This window comes from Thrips palmi, unplaced genomic scaffold (genome assembly GCF_012932325.1).
Source record: "Thrips palmi isolate BJ-2018 unplaced genomic scaffold, TpBJ-2018v1 HiC_scaffold_7, whole genome shotgun sequence".
Classification (NCBI taxonomy): Eukaryota; Metazoa; Arthropoda; class Insecta; order Thysanoptera; family Thripidae; genus Thrips; species Thrips palmi.
In genome coordinates this window covers 10,004,047-10,027,382 of record NW_023144634.1, presented here as the reverse complement: position 1 = coordinate 10,027,382, position 23,336 = coordinate 10,004,047, and the positions used below count along the sequence as shown (strand labels likewise).

Here is a 23,336-nt window from a genome sequence, read left to right as displayed (position 1 = left end):
GAGATGATCGGAAGGAAGACTAACCAGCCGGTCCGGTCGGGACCTGTCTGGCACTGCATGTCCGACCGTCCGCCGCGCCCGGCAGGCAGGGCAGGCAGCAAGGCAGGCACACTGTCCGGCCGACTCCCCTCTGCCGGCGTGGCGCGAGCTCTGGCGGCGGCGGCGGCAAGCTGGCGCGGTGGTGGGGGGCGTCCCTCTGGCACGCGGAGCCAGCGCGGAGCGCGGCGGAGCGGCGGCGGCGGCGCGCGGCGCGACGAGTCAGTCACCGGCCGGTCATGACAGAGGGAGGTCCTGCCGCCGCACCTCCTCCCACGAAACACTTACGTACGACGCGAACGTCCGCTACGACGCGTTGCTAGTGAACCGGCCAACTTCTTGGATTATCGACAAGGAATACCAGTGCAGTGTGCTAGTGCCCGTGTGGATTATCGCTGGATTATGTGCTTGTGTTAGTGTGACTGTTTGGTTTCGCCCTGGATTTGAAACCAAACCGCCAGTGTTTGTGACCATGTGTTACGTGCGGTGATGGCGAACGCGGCGAACGCCACCATGTTGTTGTTCGTGCTCGCCGTGCTGCTGCCGTGCGTCCCGGCGCGCGTGCTCCCCCAGGACGCGCCGCGGGACTGCGAGTGGCAGCAGCGCCTCGACGACGGCCTCGTGGACGCCGACGTGTCGCTGTCCGAGAGTGTGCTGGCGTGCCGGCTGCGCACCATCGGCGGCACCGACGGCCTGCTGGCCAACCTGACGGCCTCGCAGGCGGAGCGCGTCACGGCCCTGCGCCTCGAGTGCAGCGACGTGCTCTTCTTCGAGAGCTCCTTGGAGGAGAACCGGCACCACGGCGGCGGCGGCTTCCTCGGCCAGCTGCGCGCGCTGCGCCGGCTGTCCATCGAGCACTGCAAGATCCGCTACGTGCCCGGCTCGGTGCTGGCGCCGCTGCGGGACCTCCGCCACCTCTCCATCCGCACCCACAACACGGACTGGTCCGCCATGGCCATGGAGTTCAACTCGGAGAGCTTCCGCGGCCTGGCCGAGCTCCGCGTGCTGGACCTCGCCGACAACAACGTCTGGACCCTGCCGCCCGAGCTGTTCTGCCCGCTGTCGGCCACCTTGACGCACTTGAACCTGAGCAGGAACAAGCTGCAGAACGCCATGGAGCTGGGCTTCTCGGACTGGGGCGAGGGCCCCGCCGCCCCCGGCAAGTCCTGCAACGCCGCCCTGGAGGAGCTGGACCTGTCCGGCAACGCGCTGTCGAGCTTGCCGGACAACGGCTTCACCAGCCTGCGCTCGCTGCAGAAGCTGTACCTGCAGGAGAACGCGGTGGCCGCGCTGGCGGACCGCGCCTTCGTCGGCCTGGTGGCCCTGCAGACCCTCAACGTGTCCAGCAACCGGCTGACCGCCCTGCCCCCGGAACTGTTCCAGTCCTCGCGCGACCTCCGCGAGCTGCACCTCAACAACAACAGCATCAGCGTGCTGGCGCCGGGGCTGCTGGAGGGCCTGGACCAGCTGCAGGTGCTGGACTTGTCCGGCAACGAGCTGACGAGCAGCTGCGTCAACCGGGACACCTTCTCCGGGCTGGTGCGCCTGGTCGTGCTCAACCTCGCCCACAACGACATCACGCGCGTCGACGCCCACGTGTTCCAGGACCTGTACTCGCTGCAGATCCTGAGCCTGGACCACAACGGCATCGAGGTGATTGCCGAGGGCGCCTTCTCGTCGCTCAGCAACCTGCACGCCCTCACGCTGTCCCACAACAACCTGGTGCGCGTCGAGTCCTTCCACTTCTCCGGGCTGTACGTGCTGCACCAGCTGTACGTCGACCACAACCACCTCCAGGAGGTGAACCCCAAGGCCTTCGAGAACTGCTCCAACATGCAGGACTTGAGCATGGCCGGCAACAACCTGACCGAGGTGCCCGCCGGCCTGGGCCACCTGCACTTCCTCAAGACCCTGGACCTGGGCGAGAACAGGATCACGGCGGTGAGCAACGAGTCCTTCCACGGCCTGGACCAGCTGTACGGCCTGCGGCTCATCGACAACCGCATCCGCCTGCTGCCCAAGGACGCGTTCTCCGCGCTGCCCTCGCTGCAGATCCTCAACGTGGCCGACAACCGCATCGAGTCGGTGGAGCGCGGCGCCTTCGGCACCAGCCCCACGCTGCACGCCATCCGCCTGGACGGCAACAACCTCACCGACCTCTCGGACATGTTCCGCGAGCTGCCGGGCCTCGTGTGGCTCAACGTGTCCGCCAACCAGATCGCCTGGTTCGACTACGCCCTGCTGCCCAACAGCCTCGAGTGGCTCGACATGCACCAGAACAAGATCGACCGCCTCAAGAACTACTTCGAGAAGGACGGCGAGCTGCGCATCAAGATGCTGGACGCCAGCTTCAACCTCATCACCGAGATCGCCGAGGCCAACATCCCCAACAGCGTGGAGACGCTGCTGCTCAACAACAACCTCATCACCGACGTCAAGCCCGGCACCTTCTCGCGCAAGGCGAACCTGAGCCGCGTCGTGCTGTACGGCAACAAGATCGAGAGCATGGAGCTGGCCGCGCTGAGGCTGTCCCCAGTGCCGGACGACCGCGAGCTGCCCCAGTTCTTCATCGGCGGCAACCCTTTCTACTGCGACTGCACCATGGAGTGGCTGCAGCGCATAAACCAGCTGTCGCACCTGCGCCAGCACCCGCGCGTCCTGGACCTGGACTCGGTGACGTGCCGCCTCGCCCACACGCGCGGCAACCCCACCCGCCCCCTGCTGGACCTCACCCCCGCGCAGTTCCTCTGCCCCTACGAGACCCACTGCTTCGCGCTGTGCCACTGCTGCGAGTTCGACGCCTGCGACTGCGAGATGACCTGCCCGGACAACTGCTCGTGCTACCACGACCACACGTGGGCCTCCAACGTGGTGGACTGCTCCAACGCGGGCTACCGCACCGTGCCGCAGGGCATCCCCATGGACGCCACCGAGATCTACCTGGACGGCAACGACCTGGGCGACCTGGGCAGCCACGTGTTCATCGGCAAGAAGAAGCTGCAGGTGCTGTACCTCAACGGCAGCAATATCGCCAACATCCACAACCGCACCTTCAATGGGGCCAACTCGCTGCGCGTGCTGCACATGGAGAACAACCACCTGCAGGAGCTGCGCGGCTTCGAGTTCGACCCGCTCAAGAGCCTCAACGAACTGTACCTGGACCACAACAACATCAACAAGGTCGGCAACCAGACCTTCACGGCCATGCGCGAGCTGGAGGTGCTGCGCCTGGACGACAACAAGATCGAGGACTTCAAGCCGTGGCAGCAGCTGGCGGCGGCCTCGGCGTCCGGCAAGCTGGCGCAAGTGTCGCTGGACGGCAACCTGTGGACGTGCGACTGCGAGCACGTGGCCCAGATGGAGGCCTGGATGAGGGACAGCGGCAGGGCGGCCGACCCCGCGCGCATGATGTGCAAGGGCGCGGCCGAGACCGTGGCCGAGGTCATCGCACGCTGCAGCGACGCCAGCCAGAACGTGGTGGCCACCTCGGTGGTGCAGCGCGGCTCCGTGTACACCACGCCGCTGCTGGCCCACGACTACGTCACCATCGTGGCCGCCACCCTCGCCTCCATCGTGGTCGTCTTCCTGGTGCTCGCCCTGGTCTTCATCTTCCGCCACGACGTCCGCCTGTGGGCGTACTCGCGCTACGGCGTGCGCATCCTCAGCGACCCCATGGCGGAGGCCGGCGACGAGAAGGACCGCCTGTACGACGCGTACCTGGCCTACTCCGTCAAGGACGAGGACTTTGTGAGCCAGGTGGTGGCCGCCGAGCTGGAGCAGAGCGGCTACTCGCTGTGCCTGCACTACCGCGACATCCACCTGATGAGCGGCGGCGCCAGCTACCTGGCCGACGCCGTGCTGGGCGCGTCGGACGCGTCGCGGCGCGTCGTCCTGGTGCTGTCGCTGAGCTTCCTGCAGAACGAGTGGACGCGGCCCGAGTTCCGCGCCGCGCTGCAGGCCTCCCTGGAGCAGAAGCGCGCCGCCGTGCGCCGCCACAAGGTGATCCTGCTGCTGACGACGGCGCTGGACGCCCTCGCCCTGGACCCCGAGCTGCAGCTGCTGCTGCGGACCTGCACTGTCATCTCCTGGGGCGAGAAGCGCTTCTGGGAGAAGCTGCGCTACGCCATGCCGGACGCGGCGCTGCCCCTGACGCGCAAGAAGCGCGCCGCGCCCGCCACCCTGGGCAAGATGTCCCCCGCCGCGGCCGAGGCGGGCCACGGCCACGGCCCCGGCAAGGCGCGCTACACCGCGGCGCCCACCTCGCTGGACGCCTGGTACAAGTACAGCGCGCCGCAGCACTTCCTCCCCGCGCCCACGTGTGGGCCCACCCCCACCCAGTCCGAGGCGCACGACGACCGCGCCGCCAGCCCGCAGCTGCAGCAGCTGTACAACTACGCGACGGCGCCCTCGGACGGCCAGAGCCAGCACAGCTACGTGTCCATCGACCGCCACAACCCGTACGGCCTGCACCACTCCTTCAGGCGGCAGCGCGACAGCCACGTGTACAGCACCATCCCGGACACGCTGACGGGGCCGCTGACGGGGCCCTTGGGCGGCCTGGCGCCCGCCCTGGCGCCGTCCTCGTGCCAGCCCGCCCTGTGTAGGCTAGCCAACGGGGAGTTTGCGGTCATTCAGGCCGCCCCCGGCCAGCCCGGCAGGACTTACTTTGTGTGAGCCGGCTGGCTGGGTGTGTGAGTGTGTGTGTGTGAGTCATCCTACCAGTGCGGCTCGGCAGGGCCCGGGCACGCATTCGACAGGGTTTTGTTTGCGAACTGTTACTATTTATTGTCACTGGCAAAAGTCATGGATGCTGTGGAAAAGAAAGTGAGGAAAAGAGTAATGACAATTTTTCATATTTATGTTTTTTTGTTTGCGATTTGGCATTCCAAGCTTTAGTTTTCAGTGACACAGACTGAGTTTGTTAAGTACCTTATTTATAATTTTAGTTAGTTAACTGTGTCGAGCAGAGCCACTTCATTGCTCGAATGATTGTACTGTGTGGCAAAGTCTTTTATTTATTGTTTTTTTTTTATTTTAAATTTTCAAATTGTAGACCGGTGATTTTTATTGATTTCTTGACTTTTAAACACAAAAAGCCAGTCATTGTGAATACGCACGTAAACTGCTCTCTAAATATCTTGATTGAATGGCTGTGAATGTAGCTAAATGGTTCCCCTGTACTATTGTCACTTTGCCGATGCCAGTATTTTGCGTTTTGGCGCCCGCTGCCCCCCACGTAGCCACGCCAAGCTGTGATGTAATCTCTATACTGACCTAGCCTTTGTGCCAGACGGCCGATGACCACTGAATGAATCTGCGCCATATTATGTGAGCATGTTTGTACTCTATAGTTTGACTATATATCATAGGAGGCTGGCCACAATGGTGGCCCAGGCCAGCCCAGCCCAGCGCCCTGCGTGGCTCTCCGGCTGGCAAAGGACAGCCAAGGGTGGCTCACAATGGCTGACTCTGGGTGGCGATTCGACATAGCTCGTCGGGCTCGCCAGGTCTGATCCAGCACAATGCGAGTTAGCACCGAACCTTTGGCCCGCCAGACTCGTCTATAGATTTTTTTGGGGATCGCCTTTGTTTCGGGACGAACGGAAGCTGCCCCCACGTTCTGGAATAACGAGTCTTATTGACAGGCGCGAAGTCTCGATCGTCACAAGTGAAAATCCGTTGTTACCTGAATCTCACTCGAGGGCCACGTGTTCCTCTTATTCACACATGCTGCCACTCTATCAAAGTCGGGAAGGATATAGTTAGGTCTGATTAATGTGACTTTCATGAACCAGTCAAGCTTCGGCACGTCGCCTTTTTATGCTCTGTAAAGTTAAAATTGAACCAAATGTTTGTGATTTTGTTGCTCATACTTGCATTGTATTATCTCACCCTGTACGCACTGTAAAGTCACCATTGATTGGTCATTCAATGCCACATTTTCATGGTCTGCAATGAGTTGATAGTTATATGAAAAAATTTACCTTTATGATATTCCTGCATAAAAGTGTATAATTTGTGCATATGTATAGCTGTTGTGTAAATACCCATTCAATCTGACTGTATGTTTTGTTAATATTGCACAGTTACGTTATTTATTTATTTGCTTGTATTTCAAGCGAAATTGTGATACTTAGGGCCGAAGAATGGGGTACAACTGTGATCTAATGTACAGAGGGCCTCCAATTGGCAACTTAATCTTCCAAGTGTGATAAAAGACCCTGTAATAATTGTGGCTCAACAACCGATACAAGCACTTCATTTTACTGAGTTGACGATGGATTTCAGAGTTGTGTTTTTGTAATTTCTTTTTGAGCTTGAAGGAGCGTCTTTTCCGTATGTGATGCAGAATCAAAAGATGCCGATACATTGATATTGATGGCATATCTGCTTCTGAATCACATACGGATACACCGGCGCTGGCACTCTGAATGCTAGTTTCAAGTTGTTAAGTTTTGTTGAATTAGTCAGCACAGAGCGCGCTGATCACCACAATCATACTGGTCACCTATTTATATAGAAATGTCTTCAATTTTCTATGTCGCTATGTATATGTTTTTTTCCTGAAAGTCTGATACTAGATCATAAACTGTTATGTATTGACTGTACATAAATCTTTTGTTTTCCTGTATAAATGTGTACATATTAACAAACATTTTATAAATAAATATTATACTCGTTACATTATTAAGTCTTTGCCTTTTCATTTACCCAAGAAAGAAAGAAAGAAAGAAAGAAAGAAAGAAAGAAAGAAAGAAAAAGAAGGAAGGAAACAAATTATAACACTTACATGTTTAAAAATAATGCAAATACATATTACACTAGTTCATTGAATGAAAGTCGATGCAAGACTCAAATGAATGAAAAAAATAATCCAAAAGAGCAAACACACTGGACATGAAAAACAACATGACTTTGGATGTCAAAATGAATGGAAACCATGAGAACTTAGAAAATGAATGAATACATAAATGAATGAATGGCAATCCTCCGCTGGCTTCTGTCACCACATTACATGCATCATGTAGGTTCTGAACCGCTACGGCGGCGTGTAGCGTCGACAGGGGACACACATGGGGCCGCTCACATACAGGGGCATTCCTGGACGGCGAACTAGAAGAAGAATATTACGGCCCCTAATGCACGCCCATGAATAATACAACGCAAAGCTGCAGGCTGCACAGCCTCCCGCTCAAAATCCTAATAACGCCGCCGCTCCATCAGATGACAATTCCGCGTGTTCCCACGCGGAAATGACGCGGCTAATGATGGAACGGGACGTTGGCAGGTTGGGTTGGCAGCAGTGCATGGCGCAAAAATGCTGCACGTCTCGCGGAACCAAGCCGTTCCGAGCCTATACGCTATGGGAATGGCGTGGCACGGCGGCCTGGCAGTGCCTGGCAGGCACGGGCGAATAATTATGATTCAGCGGGATGGCTACACGAATGTTGCGGTTGGCATCCCTTTCTCATCCCAGCCCGCATACTGTACCGCTAGCCTCGCGGCGGGCCCGCCTCGCCCGGCCTGCTTGACAAGCTGCATTCAAAATACCTCCGCATTCTGATTTACGTCGCCACCGTCGGCCAGTTCGGCCCGCAGCACAATTAGGCGCATTATCGGCGCATTAATATAATGCTTGCCTTCAGCTTCGATTGCGCGGCGATAAATCGACAAATCCGTGGAGGTCAGTCCAGTTAGGGCCGATTTTCGGGCTCGCGCTCGCGTGCGAAAGGGCCGGCGTGTGCCGCGCGTTGTGACAGCAGGATTTCTCATCCCGCCAGTGGAAATTAATAACGAGGCTGTCACGGAGCAGAAAGGCTCGTGCGTGCGTGCATGGTGTGGAGCAGTGTAGGGCCGAGTGCAATGGCGGATGAAAAAACTGTCACGCGGGAAACGGGGACGGCGGCGCGCAAATTCAAATGAGATCTGTAAGAAACAGCGCACTAAGGACGTCTTAGCTTAGCTGATATGATAAGCAGTGGCAGATGCTGCCGGCGGGGCCGACGGCAACGCGACAGCAGGGTGCCCGGCGAGGCGAACCCTCTCATCCGCCGCGAAGGTCCTTCCAGTTACGCCGTTCCCGCGGGAGGCGCTCGCCTGATCGAGAGCCATAAGCCCTGCCAGCAAACCAACAATGTTCCCAACCCAATCATCAGCCGAGAATGAAGTTCTCACAAAGCCCCCAAAGGGCGCCCTCCGCTCGCGTCACCGTATTTCAAAAGTTAATCTAAAGTGTGAAAACCAGTGCGTGACTGGCGGCCTGACGCGTCCCTAGGAGATTCTTCCTCCGTGGAGCCAAACCGCAATGGAGACCAAGGTGAAGTACAGGCAAGGACAAAAGCAGCACTCCCGCGCCGCCGCCGCCCCGCCTACCCAGCCAGCCAATGAAAAGTCATGCGATTCGCGCGACCTACATGAAGGGGCAGAGCTACAGGGTGCGGCGCGTTTCCAAAAAGGCGGAGGCTTTTGGCTCTTTGGGGCGAGAACACGCCGGATCGTTAACGCGGACAAGAAGAGAGCGGAGGGGCGGGCAGGGCGAGCCGGGTGTGAAGGAATTTCGCTTGAGGACGACATGGTGGTCGCACGCACCCTGACCCCTCCCCCTCCCCTTCGGCCGTGGACAGCCTGGACAGTGCCTGGACAGTGCCTGGACAGTGTGGTGCCAGCGAGTATTTGAGCCAATTAAGGTTTTGGTGGCCGGTAATGCAGAGGTGTGAGAAAGGCCAAAGGGTGGCCATTGTTGCGAGAACGCGGAATCCCGGGGCGTGTGTGCGCAGGGCTCGCTGCCGCCCCCCCCCCCCCCCTCTCTCTCTCGATTCCGAAACCGCGGAGAGGCGCGTCGTGTATTCGCACGCACTCCCTGGCGAACACCCTAATGAGAGGAAAGGGACAACTAGGCGACCCCAGCAGACTGATTCCGGAGACTCGTTATTCGTCGCTCTGTCTCTCTCGCACGAGAGACGGAATCACTCGACATGGACGGACGGCCCCGCCACGCCTCGGGCAGCCGCCACGCACTGCTCGCCGCTGCTCGCGACAGGTCAAAGGGTAAACCAGCGCTCCCCCTAAAAAACAACAAAAAAACTCGTTCTTTTGCATTAAAAAAGAACACGAAAAAAAATTGTCTGGTTTGTTTTTGTTGCGATCTTCTTTATTTGATCGCGTATCTGCCGGCTTCTGCTGCGAGCCCCTTTTTGCACAAATTATGCAACGGCGGCCTGCATCGCCCGGCACGGCACTGCCAAGGCACTGCCTGCTTTGCATGGCCGTGCATTGTCTCCTTCCACCCTCACCTCCTTCAATTCGGTGTAATACATGCCTCAACAAAAGTTACCATTTACCGCGAACACAACACTGTTCTTTTGCTCTTTTTCTTTTATCATTATTTTTTTGCACGGTCTGTTGCGGCACGGCGGCGGTGCGGCCGAGAGCCAGTTTCACCCGAAAAGTAGTGCACGGTAGCTCTGTTCATTATCTCAAGGGCGGTGCAGAGCAGCCCCCGCGGAGCGTGGCGGGCGGTGGCGATTTCGAAGAGCATCGTCGCTCTGTCTCTCTCGCGGCCGTGGGAGCGGTCCATGCGTGCGAGAGAGACAGAGCGACCACTCGGAACCAGCCTGCCGGAGGTGGCGCTGGTGGACCGGTGGCAGTGGACACCCCCGCGTTCGTCACGGCCTGTCTCTCTCACTCCCTCAGGCGGCACCCCGCCCCGCGAGTGCGAGAGAGACGGAGGGTGCGCCGCAGTGCAGGCGAAGTGATCCCCGAACTTGGTGGCTTCGTGACGTGGCCTTTTCGCGGAAGCGGACAATTAACCGCCGAGGCGGAGCGCCGTTCGATTGGCGCAGCGCGGCGCACCGCCCTGCAGCAAAATGCGGAATGCAAAAACGGAAGGCGGTGGAACGCCGCGCCGCTTATCTGAACCGACCCCGGCGAAGAAAAAAAAGCGCGAAAGGCTTGCGGACGGAAAGCGGAAAGCAAGGCGGCCTCTTTCGTCTTTTGCACCTCCACTGTGAGTCTTTGAGCCGCCAAGCCGCGCGGCGCGGCCAGTCAAGAAGTCGCAGGACGACGCGAACCAACACGTGACGGACTACAGGCGGCGCTCGCGCGATTGGAGTCCTCACTTTTTTGCGCGGCCCACTCGCCTCGCCGCGCCTCGCCGCGCCTCGCCGGAGTGTCGGCTCTTTTGCACCGCCAAGGGGGAGGGGGGCGTGGTGCGTCTGTCCGTCTCTGTCACACATCGTGGTAATGGATGTCCCCGCCACACTCAGCTCCCGGTGGACAAGTTCGGAACCAAGGCGGTATCTGCAGGACGAGTCCGAACTGCCGTCTCGTCGCTCTGTGTCTCGCTCGCGCCCGCGCGGGACGGCGCGCGAGTGAGAGAGAGAGAGAGAGAGAGAGAGAGAGAGAGAGAGAGAGAGAGAGAGAGAGAGAGAGAGAGAGAGAGAGAGAGAGAGAGCGTCGGCGGACTTGGCCGAATGCGCGCGCACCTGGCTGTCGCCTCATGATTGATACGTCATATGATTCATCGGCGCGTCGAAAAGTGTCCTGCTGGCGATAAAATCGCATTAGGCTCATCGCAATCACGGCAAGCAGGGCGAAGCGGCGTAGCCGGCAAGGCGTACCAACCGAAGCGTCCACAAAGACACGTAACGAAGACGGAAGCGGCCCTGTCTCTCTCGCACCCCGACGTGACGCCCCTTGAGTGCGAGAGGGACAGAGCGACGAAAGCGACTCTCGGAATCGGTGGCCCGCCGCACTGGCCCCCGTTCATTTCCGTCAAGTTGGCAGCGAGAAGCGGGGGCAGGCACGCCGTCAGGGAGTCAGGGGGGAAGTTATGAATTGATTATGTTATTGAGAGGACAATAATTGTATCCCACGAGGAGGGGAAACGCCTTCGAGAGACTGGCGATACACTTTCCTGACACACAGTAAGTCAATAATCCGATGAAAACATTCAATTCAGGGTCGCAGCATACTCCAGCACACCACATTCGTAGGCAACTACTCGCTGATGGCTTTGGCCGCTCATAGCGACTCGGCACGGCAAACCGAGTTTCCGAGCGCCGCAGCCCCGCTCGCGTGACCTTCAGTGACCTTCCAAGGCTGCCTGACTGACCCGTGCGAGAGAGACGGCCTGCGGCACGCTGCGCCGGTCGGGCGGATACCTCCGCTCCGTGGATACCTCTTTGGGATGGCCTCTTTGTGCGCGGCCAGGAGATAAATCGCCGCCACACCGATAGAACACCTGTGGCGCGGTGCATTTTAAAATAAAGGGAAGGAGTGTGGCCCGCCGCGGCCGCCACGGCCTCTTTGACGCACAGGTGCAGAAACCAATCCTGTCGATGAGCGAGCAGGCCTGGGTCTCGGTGGCGGTGGTTCCGCCTGGTGCGGCATTGCTAGCCGCGTACGTACAGTCGCGTGTGAAAGCGGCACCCGGGTCCGCGGGGAAGTCCTTTGACGCGGTACAGTCCGTCGGGGAAGTCCCAGTTCCACCAGTTATTTGATTATTGCGCCACGCCCAAAATTCTCCCCTTATCTGGCTTTTAATTCGGCGGCGCATCGCGTGACGCGGCGAGGCTGCCAGCCGCGCCAGGCCGGCCAGACATTTCAACAAGTATTTCGTTTTATTAAAATTTCACGCACGATTGGCTGATAACCCGCGCGGCACTGACGCCGCTATCAGATAGGCGGCGCCAAGGGGATGGAAAAGGGAGTGGGAGCGAGAGAGAAAAAGAGGGTGCCGATGAGGAGGGAGAGAGACGGGGGGCAGCGCGGCGCAGCGTAGCGGCAGAATGAGGGAAGGAGAGCACTTTGCCAGCGGAGGCGAGATACGCTGTCACCGGGTTGACCTCCACCCCTGCCTGCGCCCTGCACCCCGCGCCCGCCGGCCCGCCACAAGCTGCAGCACGGAAGGGTGGGTCAAGCCCGCGAGGGGCGTGGTGCGGCGAGAGGGAGAGAGAGAGAGAGAGAGGGGGGGGGGGGGGGGTTGCCCGCACACACCTGCGCACCCAAACCGTCGTCATCGCGCTCTCTATATTTCGTCCCGCGAGTGCAGGTCCTTTTTCGGATCGTTAAACCCGTCGGGCCGCGTCGGCTGCCCTACGATAAAGTCACCCCCGTGTGAGTCACGACGCGACGCTCCCGTAAGGCGGTGCACCTACACCGTGAGAGAGAGGCGGGGCGCAGAGGCGGCCGAAATTCTTGCTCTCCGAACAAGGAATCCATTGGTGGGATCACACGTTCGGTACGAGTCAGACACTCTGGAGCTCAAAACGCGTCTAGAATTTTAGCCGCGCCCCCACCGGTCTTCTGGCCCACCGGGGTGAACGGCCCCGCCGCAAGGATTCGTTTTTAATTTTCGGGTATTTTCTCCTCTCGTGGCGGAATTGGGGGGTCGTGAGGCAAAACAATCAGCCCGCCTCGTTGCTGTCGCGTGCGATCGGAAAGCCGACGCCACGACACGGCTTTCGGGCTTTCGAACAGCCGCCGTGACCGTCACCGTCCCTCCCGGGCTAAGAAACAAACTCGGCCATTAGGGCCACTCCCAAGAGTTCGCAGGCGCGTAAAAGTTTTCATCTGAACTCGCCGCGCGTGCGCGTGAACTTCGCAAAACTATAGGTACCTATTCATATTCATAAAATTTTATGATTTGTTACTTATTAATAATTAAAAACGTAAAATATTTTACTCATTTCGTTTCTTATAATTTTTAGAACTGTTGAAACTTTATGTCATTTCTTTCCTTTCTGAATTTCACCTGTTTGAGCGCATTACCGCAGCCAGCCGCGCGCCCACATTCAGGATCCCCCTCCCCCCTTCCCCTTCCACCCCCGCGATCCCGGCGGCCACCCCACCCCACTCTATCAATACCCGTATCCATAAAAGCGGGGCGCCACGGCTGCGCCACGGCGGCCGGGTGGTTATACTGATTACGCGGCCGTGCTTATGGCCGAGAAAAAGCGCATTTCCGAAATGTGCTGCTCCACTGGTACGCCGCCGCGCCGCGCCACGCCGCGCTCGCTAAACTGGGCCGCGTCCGAAGGGGCGCGTCGCGGAGCCGCGGCCGCCTGGGAAACCAACGTGCCTCGGACGCAGCGCGGCTCTGCGTGCGGCACGGCACGGGCAGTGTCGCGGGGCCCGCCCCGCCCCGCCCCGGCCCGCACGGGCCCACCGCCGCGCTGACAAGTCGCTGATTAATACGGTAAATAAAGCTCGTTGCGCTCCCAGTGGAGCAGGCCGGGATCGAGGCGGCGGCCGGATTGACACGTACGCAGTGTTCGTCTCGGACGCGGCCAGGGAGAGTCGGCTCGACCAGGGGGTATGTCTTCAGCACGGCGTCCTAGGCCTTCAGGCTACCCTTGCAGCCCGCAGATACTCACCCCACAGTGGAGCGCCAGCTGATAATCCACCTGAAAATTCGTCGAAAGCAGTTCCAGATCCGAGTAGTATGGGGTACCCATGCTACTGATCGTGTCGTGGCGGTGGCCCGCCACTGCGAGGCCTCGCAGTGGTGTGCGGGAATGCGGGTAAAAATAAGCCCGTGAGCCGCACGCCGCTCGACCGTATAAATCCATTCATCTTATCAAATATATTATATTTCCCTTTGCCGGCCCTGGCGGGGCCCTGGCGGGGGCGGTGTCTGGCGGGGCTTAGGCTCGGCCCGGCCGCGTGCGGCGCCAGAAATGGGGCGTTTCCGCCGCAACCCCCAGCACGCCATGCTCGCCCTGCTCGCCGCGCGACGTCGTTCGCCAAATAGACGACAGCCGAACAGCGAGGCGGGCAGGCAGGCAGGCAGGCAGGCAGGCGGGCAGGCAGCGGTACGCCCGGGAATAATAATTAATTCCTAAAATAGCGGCGGCACGATCGAATAACTATACACACATATACGATTACTGCGTGCGTGATGTGTGTGTGCGAGTGTGTGTTTGCACGCTGCAGAGTACAGGGGCCTTACTCGGCTATTCGTGCGCGGGGGCGGGGCGCGTATTACGCACGCGTTAGTGTGTGTGTGTGTGCGCGTGTGTTTGCACATACGAATGGAGCGTCTGTGTGCGTGTGTGCGCGCGCGCGTGGTGGTGGCACTTGAAAAGACGCTTCATTTTTTCCCGTTGGTCCGCTTTTGCGATCGGTTTTGATGATGGCGGGGCGTGGCGGGGCGGGGCGGGGCGGATTCGCAGAGGCCGAAAGTGTTATCGCGCGTCGTTGACGCCGCGGCCAACAGTTTTACATGCATTCCGGGCACGCGCTACACTGCGAGCCCTCAGCTAGGATGGGCAGCGCGTCCATGCGGTCTGCCGCCTGTCAGTCCGTCTGTCTGTCTGTCCGTCCGCCCGCTCGTCCACCCGTAGACCGCTGACTGAATGTCAGCAACAACACTGCTGCGGCTTGCGCTCGCTTCGCCTTGCTTCGGCTTGCTTGCGCTGAAACGTTGAGGTTACTCGTTACTTCGATTATTGATGTGCGTCGCCGACTGACATGGCCTGACGGCGTTCGGAAGTGAGGGAGACAGACAGCGGGGCAGACCGAGACGACCGAGACGATGCGCCGTCAATGTTCCCCCGGCCGCCGAGGCGGGTCACTTTCCCGCCACAAGTAAGAAAATGCTGTGGTCCAAATGTGGGTCCCTGTGGCACCTAAAAGTAGCATCCCTAAAAATCGGCCATTAAAATCACACATTTCATCTCTTTCGCAGCTTTCTAGAGTCCGCGCATTTCATGCCACCGAACGGAAAATGCGGCTCTCCGACAGCACTACCGTATTTGCTCTGAGCCCCGCCGTCCGGGACGGTCCGGGAACAGGTTGAGGAGGAAGAGACGCGCCTTTACGGCACACATTTCGGACGCGAGTGTTTGAGGAGCGCTGGCACTTTATGCCCCACCTAAACGGCGGGATGCAGCGGATTCGCGAACCGCCTGACGTTCACGGAGAGGAAACGATAATATGTGACCAGTCCGTTTGCTGCGGGGACACCGTCGCAGTAGAGCTGTTGAGTTCGCGTAGACTGGCTTTGAGGTTAGGTTGCCTAGTTGTCCTTGACGTCCGTTCGTTGTCTTTGAGGTTGGGTTGTCTTTGCCGAATTCGAGTGCCGTCAGTCGTTCGCCTGGTCTGTCTGGCGCCGGCTGAGTTTTAGGAAACCGCCCCGAACCAAAGAGACCCCATCAACATGAATATTCTAAGAGCCGGCCACGCCTCTGGCAAATTATCATGTGATATCCACCGGCTCCTCTTCTATTTGAAGAAGTTCTTTAGTTTCATTTTTCATATTTGTTTGTTCTGGACGAGGAGTGGCGGAGGTACGACTTTAAACCGTTTATTGAAAACCCTTTTCAGAAGGCGCGTCCGCCCTTCTGTAGAAGGCAGCATTCAATATTTTATTTTTGTGAATGCGCAAAATTTAAGACCCGGAGCCAATATTGTTCGCCTTGGCCCAACAATGGCCACACGGACATAACATGTCAAAAGGGCAATTCCATTTTAACGGGGTAGTTAGGCCCCTCTGGGTCCGGGCCGAGCGGGTCAGGCAGTGAGAGAGAGACAGCGAGGACGGCGAGGATGGGATGAAAGGGGAACGACAGAGAGGAGTATACAAATCCCGACTCTCTATATCTATATGCACAACAAGCCATTTTTCTTGAGGTCGGCCCCTCTCAGCTCGACTCCATTCTACCTACCTGCCCCTTCCGTGACAGTGTGCGTGTGTGTGTGCGTGTGTGTGAGCCAGCGCACGAGTGTATGTGTGTATGAGTACGGGCCGGCCTCGCCAGACAGAGGGAGCGGCTCCGATCCCAACTTCGTCTGGACTTGCCCGGCCTCTGAAGGTGAAGGTCCAGTCTGCACGGTTAGACTTGGTCCTGAAAGATTCAGGACCGTAACGCGTCCCTGAGGTAGCCGGACACCCGTTTCCAGGACGGGAGTGGCGAAATTCAATCAGTTTGCCGTTTGGTCCTGGAAACGGGTGTCATTGGCGACGTTTGTCACCCGTTTCCAGGACGGTTCGGAATGTTTGGGGCTCTCGGTCCTGGAAACGAGTCTCGGCGGGCCCAAGACGCCGAAGTAAGACCAGTTCGCACCTGGTAGCTTGCACACTGAACTACATTGTACCGCTGGGCAATGATGCGTTTCATGGAAAAAATCGGCAGCAAAAAGTGGCAATACGAAAGTCTCAAGGAGACCCGCCGATCAGCTTCGGTGTTCTTATGGGAACCGGGCCTTCATCCGACGCATCCCTGCCGCGCAATTCGACAGATTAGTGGAGTTCGTATTGGGCTGGCCCACCCGAAGTGCGCGCGGTTTCTGTGGTACAGTGAGAGTCCAGATTCAGAGGCCTTACCTCAGAGGGTCACATTGGGTATTTGAACCCGCGACCCCGAGTGCCGAGTCTAGTCAACTCCTCTACCTGACGCTCAGCACCGAACCAGCTTGTCGGCGGCGATGTCGCAACCCTCTTGAGCTGCCGTTCGAGAAATCTGGTCCCGAAAAAAGGGTACCTGGAGCGGTCTCGAACCCGGGACCTGCCGTTCCACAACATGCTCTTAACCACTGAGCCACCGGGACAACTGGCACCCGCTCTGCCTGCGCTGGTACTCAATCTTCTCTGGTATACCTCTCGAAGCAATTGGTCGCCGAAAAAATTGTATATACTACCGGTCCCGAACCCGGGACCTCCCGCTTCCCGCGTCATGCTCTTAACCACTGAGCCACCGGGACGCCATGGCACCCGCCCTGCCTGCGCAGGTACCCAATCTTCTCTGGATATACCCCCCCAAGCAATTGGTCGCCGAAAAAATTGTGTATACTACCGGTCCCGAACCCGGGACCTGCCGCTCCCCACATCAAGCTCTTTACCACTGAGCTACCGGAGGACATGGTGCTCGCTCTGCCAGCGCTGGTACTCAATCCTCTCCGGATAGACCTCCTCAAGAAGTTTGTTGCCGTTGCCGAAAAATTTGCTCATGGCACTAGTTTCGAACCCGAGACCTGCCAGTCAGGAACGCAGCGTTCTAACCACTGCGCCACCAGTTTGCTATGAGCGCCGCTCTCCTAGCGCCAAACTTGAATAGCCACCCATCTTGCTTGATGCTGGACAAATTATAAGGTGCGTATTGGTGTGTGTGGAATGAGTCTGTGTGAGTGAGAGAGCGAGTATGCATAAGGGCGGGGGTGTGATGTATCTGTGCGACATGGAGGTGCGCATGGCAGGAAGGTCATGCACATGCACACACGCACACACACACACCAACACACACTCACACACATATATATACACACACACACACACACACACACGACCTGTTTTATCAGCGGTCCGTGTCCCGCCGCCAAACTTTGGCATCGTGCATGATATACGCGCCATATTTCATTGACGCGCGGCGTCCGACTTCACTCGTTTGCATGGCAAGTGCAGCGACGAACTGCAAAATTATTTCAGGCAGGCAAACGCAGCGACGAAAACGGACAAATGCAGTGTGTGACGATGATGAGTCAGTGTGGCAAGGCCGTCCGACCCGACCGTTGGCCGGTCCAGGGCGGCGGGGGCGAGGCAGTGCGACGCAGTGCGGGCGGCGCGCCAGCGGCGGTGAGGAGGACGCCGTCAGAGCGGCCCGCGCGTCCAGCGCGTCACCCGTCCGTACGCCTCGAAAAACTGGCTGCTTGGCGGGGACGGCGGGTACGACAGCGGGATGGGTGGATGTCGTCGTTTGGCTCAGCGCCCCGCCCCGCCCCGCCCCGCCCCGTCAGCTGGAACATGGAACATGTAGCAGCCGCCGCCAGCCTAATATGGCGAAAGCAGAGTCAGTGGCATTCCGGCCGTACAGTGGAGGGGCTGGGGCCGCTGGGGCTCCTCGGCGGCATGTCTCGCCATTTCGCAGTTTTCTCGTCATTTCGCCGGGATTTCCTCGCCGCTCGTGACTCGCCATCGGAAAGGGCTGCAAAGCGTGGCGGGGCGTGGCGGGGTGGGGCGGGGCGGGGCGGGGCGGGGCGGGGCGAGGCGAAGGGTTCGCGTCGGCTCGCGTTAGGGAGGCGCATCCGCCGCGAACAGTCGCCTGATTCCGCACTGTGTCAGGCGTCCCTCTCTCTCGCACCCATCGGCCGTCCCGTAGACGCCTCACTCTATCCTCATCCCGGTGCGTGCGCATCGTCTTCGCCGTCGACGAGGGCTGCGCGGGCTGCGAGGCCCCAGGGCGTCGTGGAGCTCAGCGAACGTCATTCGAACCGCGCGCCAAAATCCGCGCGCGTGATGGAGAACACGACTCTTATCGCGGTGGCGGCCTGCAGGGCTGCAGGGGCAGCGCCGGGCAGCGCGCCGATCGCCGGCGTGGCCGTGGTCAGTGTGTTTCTGACAGTGACCGCGTCGCGCATTAGGCCATTCATTGCCGCGGCGGTGCGGGGCGGGGCGGGGCGGACAAACGACATGAGGGGATAAACGTGATGAACGCGACGGACGCGCTGGGAATGGGGTGAGGGAAAGACGGCGCAAGGCGCGGGGGCTTTTACATAGGGCGTTAAGAGACGCCGGAAAAAAGTCTCGCCACCAATATTCTTTTTTTTTCGGTTTTATGTGCCGTTCGCACGTTCGTACATTTCCCGCGGTTCACCTTCAGAAAAAGATCGCGATCTTGATTGATGATTCAGAATCATTTTTCTGGCCCGCCTGGCTAAAAAGACAAACTTTTTGGTCACAGTAACGTTGCTTTTGATAAGGACGTGCGGGGCGGTTGAACCCAGTAGTGGTACCCCTTCTTCTGGACGGTCAAACTGGGGCGCTGTGCCTGGGCTGCGCACTGCGCTGTGCTGTACCCGCTGGCACGGACGCGCAGCCCCGACAGTGCAGCAGCGCAGCGGATGCAGAAAACACGTGGGCTTGACAGTGTCGTCGTGTGCATCGTTAGGGCGCAGCGGCGCAGCTCTGCAGCAGAAAGGGTCGGCCGGGGTGGCGGCCGTGGCGGCGAAGCGGCGAACGGGGTGCGGGGCTTTGAGGGCCGCGACGCGCTTTCTCGCCGAGGGAAGCAGAGCAGCCGCCGCCATTTCTTTCGCTCTTCTTCTCCTTCTTCTTGTAGTTTGACGGCGTGTCCCTTCCCTCCGCCCCAATAACTCTTGGGCAGGTGTGCTAAATGCACTTTTGGGCGACGCCTTCGCGACAATCCCGTGGCGGTGCACGCCGGTGCATCGCGACGACGCGCAGGTGCAGCGGCCATGCGTGTGACAAAGACAAAGTGGCGAGCCGTCATGTCCGCCCGACGGACGGACGGACGGACGGACGGGCAGACAGACCGACGGACAAAAAACGCGGCGGGAATCCGAAGTAGACAACTGCGCGTCCGGCAGCAAGCGCGCCGCTGACGTCACCAGAACTACTTTCCATAAAGCGAGCCGAGCGGGAATGCCGGTGTCAATGAATCCGGTTCATGGACTGGACTTCCATGTCGCTGTGGGTCAGCATGTATGGGCCGCGGCGCAGCTGGGCGGCACTGCACTGCTGGGCCCGTGACTCGGCGCTTCGGGCCCGGCCCTGGAGGCCCGGCTGGGTGCCCCAGCACGGTGTCGGCGAGAATGGTGTTTCAAAATAAGACCACCCCCTCGAAACCAATAAGTCATCGATGCCGTCTCCTGGCCCGGCCCGGCCAGACGGTCGCGTCAAAATGGATGCAAGCTTCACGCGTCGGGTGTCTGAGAGTCTGAGTCACCTGCTGGCACGGCAGACATGGACCAGGGCGCACCGGGGCTCGTTCGGGAAGTCACACAGCTCGGCCGAACCTCGGAACTCACAGACAGCGCCCGCTGTGTCGCAGAGTTCAATTCTGTGCTGCAGGAAGAAACGCAATGTGTGCGGAAAACTCGGCTTGCTGCAACGTACGCAGTACTGGGACAACCCCCCAGTTCGCTGGGCACAGGCAAATGCACTATTTGGCCAACTAACCCTTTTCCCCGCTTCGACCCTCAGAGCTGTCGCTGGCGCCTGGTCCGTTCGTACACCGTCAAAAGAGCTGAAGTTTGTTCGATTCATTGCTATCTGCTAGTACAGTACACTGCAGCCAACTTAAAATTTTGAATAAACTTCCTTGACAGTGTGCAAGAGGGTGGGTGAAAGGACGGCCGGGGCGCTCCGTTTTGGCGCCGGCTGCGCCACGACTGCGTCGGAGGCTGGAATTCGAACACGGACATCTCGGACAGGATTTGGAAAGCCAGCGAGTAGTGTTTGACAACACAGGAAGAGACATTTATCCGGCCGAGCAAGGCAGGCAAGGCCGTGGTACCCTCGGGCCAGGAGCCGGCCGCGCAGGGCCGCCGTGTTGTGGTCCTAAGGAGACAAAATTATTGATTGGAGAAACGACAAATAAAGTGTCTGCCGGTGCGCCGGGCCGGCCGGCCAGGGAACCGTTCCTTGTCGATAAAAAGGACTGGAAGAAAAGAGAAAAAGCAAACACGCCAGAGAGCGCCTCGCTGGACCAGTCCTTCCCGAGGCATCAGGCAGGGCAGCCGACGGCAGCGAACGGCAGCCAACGGTCCTCAAAACTCGCCGGGCGCTTCTTTGAAATTCGAATCAAAACGCCGGAAAGCGCTGCCGTGTCCCCGCCGATCGTTTTGTCATCGCGGAGAAATCGAGCACAAGCTTTGTCTCGCGGGGCCGCGCTGGGTTCGTGTTTAATTTCTGCGCGGCTTGGCAGTAGTATGGGCACGTTGAGGTACCGGGAGGCGCCCAGAGGCACCCAGGAGGTACCACTCGCTGGCAGAACGCACAGGCCCGTTACATGCATGCGGCGCGGCGGCGCGGCGGCGCGGGCAAGGTCACGAGTAGCGGGTCCCGGACCACTAACTCAATCAAAGCGCGGGGCGCAGGGCGGAGCGCGGGGCGGAGCGCGCGCCAATTTAGCGGCGAGTCACTTCGGGGAGGCGCGTCGCAAAGTATCCCGCCGCCGCGATGTCGCAGCGCCATTCCACGACCGAGCAAAGGGCAGTCTAAAGGGCTCATATCTCACAGCGATAATTATTCAAAGGGAAAAATTGCTTTACAAGCAAAAGTTTTAAAAAAATACCAACACGAATTTTCGGACTAGAAGGACTTGGACTACTGTACCCCTTGCCGACTCTCGCCGCGGTGGTGGAGGTTGATCGAAGCAGTGACCCGAGACAAGAGCGGCATCCGTCCTTGGCGTGCACTCGCAGCGTTTCGGCCAAAAAATGGGTCCGATTAATAATTCCAAGCGCAGAACAAATGAAAGTCCTAATGCCGGCGGCAGTGGCCGAGGCAGTGGCCGAGGCAGTGCACCAGCGCCCCTTGGCTTCGCTGGCTTCGCTGGCTTGATGGCCGCGCTGATTTACTGGCAGCCCTCCCTTCCCCTCTCGCTCCGCTCTCGGCCCCTCTCTCTCGCTCTCGCTGCGAGGGGTGACGCTTCGAACACGCCTTGCATCAAACTTGCAGTGCGGGGGTTGAATAACTCAGAGCTCGTCCATAATTAAGGAGCCGAGGCGACACGACGACAAATCAGCGTCCAACGCCACGTTTTTAAAAATATTTTTTTTCCGAAATGAGCTGTTTTTATCAGTGGAAAGTCGTGTGAAAACTGGTGACTTTCAACCTCCCTGCTTGACCTTTCCTCCCCGTTCCTGCCCCACAGTGTAGTGCCGGGGAAGGCGGATGGCAATGGCTCCCCTTTACGTCCGCGCGCCCGATTTGGGGCTCGGCCGCCCCACCTCCACCTGTAACAGTGTAGTAGTAACGCGCGCGTCGCCGTGCTGGGCCGTAAGTCGGACCACAGCCCCGCCAAAGACACTGTGTCACCGACACTCGAAAAAAGTTACTTCCTGTGCCAAAATAATTTAATTTTTTTGTGGCTAACGTCAAGTATTCTTCAAGCAAGATTTCCCTCTTTGCACAGCAGCCGGGAGGTTCGTTGGACGGACTAAACATCGAGTCAAAAAAATGCTCATTTGCCATACGACACGTTAAATTTTCAACTCGGGGGCAGTCCGCACATCCACGCGGCCTACACTGTTTGCACTGTTTACACCCGGCAGCGCATAAAAGAGGGCTCCACACACACATAAACCATCCCGGCGTTGAGGCCGCCAAGCCGAGGACTCCGTCGAAGGGCGGCGTGGCTCTAGGATTCATGCCGCTGCCCTTCCGCGCCCTTCCGCGGGCCCTTCGCGTCGTGCCCTTGGCGGGGCCCTCGGACAGGAGCGACGCCCCCGCGAAGCACCGCGAAGCACCGCCAAGCACCGCCAAGCACCCCGCCAGCCTCGTCCGCGAGTGTGTCACCCGCGAACCCGGTGAACCCGCGGCGGAACATCACCATGAATAACACAAACCGCGAAACCTTGTGGTTTATTTATCCGGTGTAGCGAACCGGCAGAGCCATTACTCTCAATTTGGGCCTGGAAGCTGCATCGAGGAAGATGTTGCTAATCGGTTCGAAATGTTTCAAACACGCAACACATTGATGTTGCGGCGGCGGAAACGCGATCTGCAGCGCGAACAGGTGCATCTCCTTTCTCTCTCACTCCCTCGCGCGCCCGGACGGGCCTTTCTGCAGGTGCGACAGGGACAGGTAGAGCCAGGTTGCGTGCCCGGCATGGACCACGGGATGGGCCGACGTAACAAACTAGCCAGGGATTTTCACGGGTCAACAGGCCCTTGGCCTCCGGGCTGGCCTGGACCCGCACCTACCCTGTGAAACAAGAGCAGAGCCCAGCTCATCAGCGCCCTGAAATGGGAAGGGTTACTCCGGGTTACTCCTACACCCGAACGGCCTCGGAGGCGACGACGCAGTGATGGATTCAATCCTCGTTTGTGTTCGGGCTGCTCTCTTTCTCTTGTTGCCGGGGCGTTCATTTTTCACTAGTTTGGCAGGCGACGCTACGAGGGAGAGGATCGCCTGATTTCGAAGAAACCGCAGGCCGATATTCTTGATTCCCTGCACCCTACTGAAAGCTACGCCGTGACTTTGGACTTAAAACACCCCGCGCCTTTTTTGCGTGCAGAAAACTAGACTGAATGGAAACAACAAAAACAATCTAAAGTATTTTCTTGCTTCCATCTTGTCGGCGGAGTTTCCGGTGCACGCAAAATGGACACTGCCCCGAGCAGAGCGACGGCACCAAATTGTACTGCGGTCGCCGCCTGCACACTGCACAGCACCCTGCACGCCACAACGAGGCTAGGTCAGGTTCACCGCGCGGGTCGGACCGAGCTGGCAGCCCAGGCCGTGCAGGAAGGCCGCGGTGCAGGTAGGGCAGTACCTGGCCGGCCGGACCGAGCTGGCAGCACTGCGGAGCAGGGAATCTTCGGCTGATGAGCCAACGAG

General features: G+C 59.0%; 1 protein-coding gene across 1 annotated transcript; it reads left to right on the top strand.

Moving 5' to 3' along the window:
* Window positions 1-275: 275 nt before the first annotated feature.
* On the top strand, window positions 276-6,727 carry LOC117652519 (toll-like receptor Tollo). The gene has a single exon (XM_034397484.1). It carries the CDS (start codon window positions 526-528, stop codon window positions 4,708-4,710), a length of 4,185 nt encoding a protein of 1,394 aa, XP_034253375.1. The 5' UTR covers window positions 276-525; the 3' UTR covers window positions 4,711-6,727.
* The last annotated feature ends 16,609 nt before the right edge of the window (window positions 6,728-23,336 follow it).